Source organism: Oryzias melastigma, linkage group LG1 (assembly GCF_002922805.2).
Source record: "Oryzias melastigma strain HK-1 linkage group LG1, ASM292280v2, whole genome shotgun sequence".
Lineage (NCBI taxonomy): Eukaryota > Metazoa > Chordata > Actinopteri > Beloniformes > Adrianichthyidae > Oryzias > Oryzias melastigma.
This window is the reverse complement of record NC_050512.1, coordinates 13,323,178-13,328,310: the sequence shown is the minus strand read 5'-3', so window position 1 is coordinate 13,328,310 and position 5,133 is coordinate 13,323,178. Positions and strand designations below refer to the sequence as shown.

The window sequence follows — 5,133 nt, the reverse complement described above, 5'->3', positions numbered from 1 at the left end:
TCTAAATGGTCCCAAGGTGCAAGTAAGGGGGTCCTGGTTCCAGACAAGATGGCAGGTAAAATTCATTAGACAGAAGGAAATTCCAAACTGGAAAATCACCCTCCACCCTTTTACCTGAACACTTTTGTTAATATCCTTTTTGAAATAAATAAAGCCTTAGCCTTCTTTTGACACATTTTAAGCAAATCTTGAACTCTAAACTGTATTCAAATTTAAAAGTTTTAATAAAAGTTGCTATAACTCTGAAACCTTGTGGAATTTCCGTTTCCAGCAAACGATTTTCAGCCACCATCTATTCTGCAACTAGGTCCTCTTAGAGGATGTGGGTGTGCGGTTGTGGCCCTGCAACAGACTGGTAACCTGTCCAGGGTTTCCTGAATTCACCCAACAGTGGCCCGGTTCCAGCAGCCACATGACCCCATGAGGGAAAAAAAAACAGTTGGAAAAATGGATGGATGGATGTTTTTCAAAGTATTTAGTGGAGCAGGAGATAAACATATTTCCATCTGTTTTAACATTTTTGAAAAGCTTCTTGAAATAATTTATCATTTTATGGCAAAAGTCAAAATCATTGGCTAGTTGTTTCATTGCACAGAGATTCTGTAAAGGAATAAGAAGAAAAGATATTGATTTTGAAAACAGTTGACTACGTGTCATCGAACCGGTACTGGTCAGAGGGCCGTTTGGTACCAGGCCGCAGACAGGGGAAAGAATGCTTCCGCAAATCAGGGATCCTCAACCCTTGGTACTCTAACCCAGATACTGGTTCCACGTCCAATACTATGTCTGGTACTGCGACCTGAGAGCTGGGGACCAGTGATTGAGGACAGCCAGCACGTTAAAAAAAAAAGAACAGCCAGAGCGTCAAAAAAATGACAAGTTGGGGACACCCAAAACTTAAAAAAATGGCTTAGTGGGGGCCCGGACCACATATCCATATATGATGAGTTGGGAGTGAGAATGTGTAGGTTTTTATCTCAGAGCTCTACAGGAGAGAAAAATGTGGGTCTAATCAGTAGGGAAGCTGCCTTGTAGACATGGTTCAAAATCTATTTTTAGTTCTTTTTATTGAAGCTTTGTTCATTTTTGACAGGAAATGTTTCGACATCAACATCAAGTCCACTTAATGGTTCAGATGCAGTGGCTTCTCCAGAGAGGGCTCTGCTGAGCAAATGCCTCTGAGCACACTATTTGGTACATGTTAAACTGTCGGCTGTCAGCCTCCGTCAGTGTAGGACAGGATTACCTTTAACTGCATGCCTCATCATCAGGAAGAATAACAGCATTCATACCATTTAGTGAACACTTCAATGATGCTTTCCTCCCTATGATACGTCCAGCTTCCCAGCAGTTTAGTGACCAATTTGGTGCAACTTTACTATTTATTTATTTATTAAGGAGCAAGAAAGAAAGGGAGCAGAAAGGGGTTTAAATTTGTCCATAAAGAGTACTATTGATGCCATCTAGTGGCACTGGGCATCAAAGCACTCGTCCTTTCCTTTGGCTTTGCATTCCAAAAAAGGATTAAATCCCAGTTATCTTAAGAGTGAGAGACCCTTTTCTCCAGTTTAATTTCTATGCCCTTTTCTGGTCGCAGGATGAGCTCTCCCACTGGACGAAGGTCTTCTCGATCCTGACAAGCTTCAACGTTGAACTTGCGCAGAATAGACGACAAAACAACCTTTTCTTCCATCAGTGCGAAACGCTGTCCTGAAAGGTGAAAAAAAAAAAAAAATGAATGAGGATAGAATGTTGCAGATGCAACAATCCTCTCTCCTGTTCGCACCTATGCAGTTGCGGAGTCCCGCTGAGAAAGGGACGTATGCGTATGGAGGCCTTCCAGTTGCATTCTCAGGCAGAAAACGCTCCGGCCTAAATTCCTCAGGCTCCGGGAAGTACCGGGGGTCACGATGAAGAGCGTAGGTGATTATGATTGCATTTGCACCATTGGGAACCCTGAAACCATCTAAAGGTGAAAGATTACATAGTGTCAACAACAGATCAGATGTTTGAAGACTAAAAAAGCAGCAGCAACACCATCGTATTAAAAAAGGTTAGAAAGTCCTTATAGCAGCAGCGAAATGACCCGGGCTCCTTTGAATTGCTGATTATTCGTGCTTTTGCAATTTAAAAAAGGGAAGATATGGGCGGTGGCCAGAAAGAAATATCTCTTCCACCAAAGAATTTCAGAGAACGGCTTCCTTTACAGTCGCTGGTGGAACTCACTGATGTGGCTGTCCTCGCCGAGCCTTCGGGCAAAGAAAGGCACGGAGGGAAACAGCCGTAGCGCCTCTTTGATCACACATTCCAGGTATTTGAGCTTTTTCAGGTCCTCAGTGCTCGCTGGTCGGTCAGATGTACCTGAGCAAATACAAGAAAAAAAAAAAAAAACACTATATTCAGTGATAATGTTGCAGCCCAGATAATTTAAACAATTTTGAAAAACAGGGTTTAAGTTCCTGTTTTTGCCTTCGAGTTTCAGTATTTTTACATTGTTTTTTTTCATCAGAAATATTTTTGTTCAACCTTATAAAAAATAAATTTTATTGTGTTTTGAGACATAAAAAAATCCTACCAAATAAGTAATGTGAAACATTCAAACTCATAAAATTGTAAATGTATCCACTGTACGCAGGTTAAGTGATATCAAGAAGTGCAAACAGAAAACAAGGAGGAGTGCTTCTGTTACCGAACACCTCCTGCAGCTCCTGCTGAGCCTTTCTTTGGACCTCAGGGTAGGAGCCGAGCAGATGTAGAGCCCAGTTCATGGAGGCAGCCGTGGTGTCGTGACCCTGCAAGATGGAGCTATATTGTCAAAACGACAAACTTCCATACATGACATAATTTTAGGGTTGGGTAAATAAAATCTGAATTCATCTAAGCTTAATAGACCAATCATTTATCCATAAAAGTCCGGTAGCTTGATGCTAACGTTTAATGGAATTTCCCATAGGACAGCTAATGCTAACGCTCAGTCAACCTAATCATATATTGCTGACTAAGTGAACATCTTAATAAAATGCCCTCCAGGAGAGGCAGAACAATTGTTGGAGTTTCTCTGCTTAAGAATCCATGTAACACTGAATGGTATTAACAATCTCATTATAATTTCACTAATACATTTTACAGTATGTGAACTCAGATAAATGTGAATATCTTCAAAACATATATAGAGATTATTAATAATGTATTTCTAAACCGATGTGTCTTTATGTGTAAACTGTGTAAACTCAAGATTGAATTGAATCGAAAAAGATCAGAATCGACCCGATCCAGGCTATGGTGAATCAGATCGATTCTGGAAATTATTGGTGAAACCCACCCATAAAATATCCAATTTAAAGATACACTCTGATGAAAATTGTGCTTTTTGTACTTTTTCATGTGTTCTTGTATAATTTTTCTCATGATGGAGGACATAAAAAAAAGAAAATTACGCTTAATATTGCATTTCTGAGTACATCTTTATTCAAATCGTTGTGAAACAGGAGCAGGCGATAAATGCTGTTGCGAAAAATTTGTTGGTGGTTACTAAGTTACTAAGGCAAGCCACAAGCTCCCTGCGATAAGATCCATGTATGTCTTTATTTTCCTTGTCTGAGCTGGAATCTCGTTCAAAATATTGCTCCAACATTGGTTGCCAATTTTTAGCACCGGTGATATTATGTTGGGGGTTGTGAGGGGCTGTAAGCTAGTGGGAAAGTGCTTAAAAGAGATGGATGATGGGAAGGGGGCAAGCTCCCTCCACACCAACAGTCCCGCCGATAACTCAGAGGCAAATTTCTAATTTCCACTCTGCAGAAAATATATCCTCAAAAACAACTATGATTTTGTCTTAAAACAGCATTATCATTTTTAAATGAACACTGGGAACGTTTTGAAAATACATCAAAAGATGATCTAAATGAGACTTTAAAGAAAGAGCCATATGTTTTGACTTTCATTAATATGTTTTTGTTGTACTAACCTCGAACATAAAGGTGTCCACCTCCTCCTGAATGTCTTGGTGGCTCAGCTTGTTGCCATTTTCATCAATTGTGTTCAACAGCATGTCTAGAAAAGCTTTGCGTTTCTTTGGACCTTGGTCAGAGTCACTGTCGGGATCAGTACGGGACATGCTCTCTGATCTTTCTTGGATAACCTAAAAATCCAGAAAAAATGTTAAATGTTGTATTTAATTTGCATTGGATACTAATAACTTCAAATCAACTGTCTGAGAAGTTCCAACTTACTTTTTTAGTAAAGGAGTGGAGGATCTTGAGGGTTTTGTCATGTTCTTTGCCCTCGCCAAAGAAGTAGTAGACAAAGTCAGGCCAAAACCAAGGCGCCCTTTGTCTTCGGCTGATAATGTCGCTCATTCTGCATATAGAAAAAGTCAGCAGAGCTAGATGAGTGTTTTTCCTTCACAATTCTGAATATGAACATCTTTAAATTCAAATTGAGAAGAACTCACCTGTAGACGCTCTTCACATACTCAGATTCAGAGTTACTCTGAGCATAGATTTTCTTGCCCATTGCTGTTTCTGAAACAGAAGAAAATACTCACTGTCTCACATCCCAGAAAAAAGAAAACATCAGACCAGTTTGTTTTGGATGTTAACATAAGCGGATGCTCAAAAAACACTGAAAGTTTAATCATAAAGATGATGAAATGCTTATACCTAATGCTATGGTCACAAATACGTCTGCCACTGGACCATAGGGAGGAACTGACAGAATCTTCAAGATTTCCTTCCCAACTGTACTGGACAGCCACCACGCAACTTTGAAATGTGCTCAGGTGGCCACTGACTTTTAGAGAAAAATCGTCCGGTCGCCATAAATTTGTAACTTTTTCTTATAACCTCCTGGGTCATCGTGTGCAAAAATGCAACAGTGGAGTCACATGACGCATTTGGTGAAAAATATCCATTTAGGTCACCGACAGGTTGCATTTTGGGACATGTGACCAAAGACTAAGCAGTCAGAGTAAAATCATTTTACATTAACCGTAGTTTTTAAATGTTTGTCAGATTTGTAAAGCCTGCCCATGCCAAAACTATACTGTTTTCTTCACTATATACTCTTCAAGCTGTTTGTAGTTGCAGGCAGAGCCCGGAAGCATGAACTGTGTCTGTTACATGAATGTTATGT

The 5,133-nt window shown here is 39.9% G+C and overlaps 1 protein-coding gene across 1 annotated transcript in view; it reads right to left on the bottom strand.

Annotated features, from left to right (window-relative positions):
• Positions 1–1,041: 1,041 nt before the first annotated feature.
• LOC112137079 (cytochrome P450 4V2) overlaps positions 1,042–5,133 on the bottom strand; it is a 7,178-nt gene continuing 3,086 nt past the window's right edge. The window contains exons 5-11 of the mRNA XM_024259197.2: positions 4,454–4,523; positions 4,233–4,359; positions 3,968–4,141; positions 2,690–2,792; positions 2,227–2,361; positions 1,787–1,966; positions 1,042–1,710 (exon numbers count right to left, since the gene is read on the bottom strand). Coding sequence (XP_024114965.1) covers positions 1,541–1,710; positions 1,787–1,966; positions 2,227–2,361; positions 2,690–2,792; positions 3,968–4,141; positions 4,233–4,359; positions 4,454–4,523 — 959 coding nt within the window. The 3' untranslated portion in view covers positions 1,042–1,540. The remainder of the gene's footprint in view (positions 1,711–1,786; positions 1,967–2,226; positions 2,362–2,689; positions 2,793–3,967; positions 4,142–4,232; positions 4,360–4,453; positions 4,524–5,133) is intronic.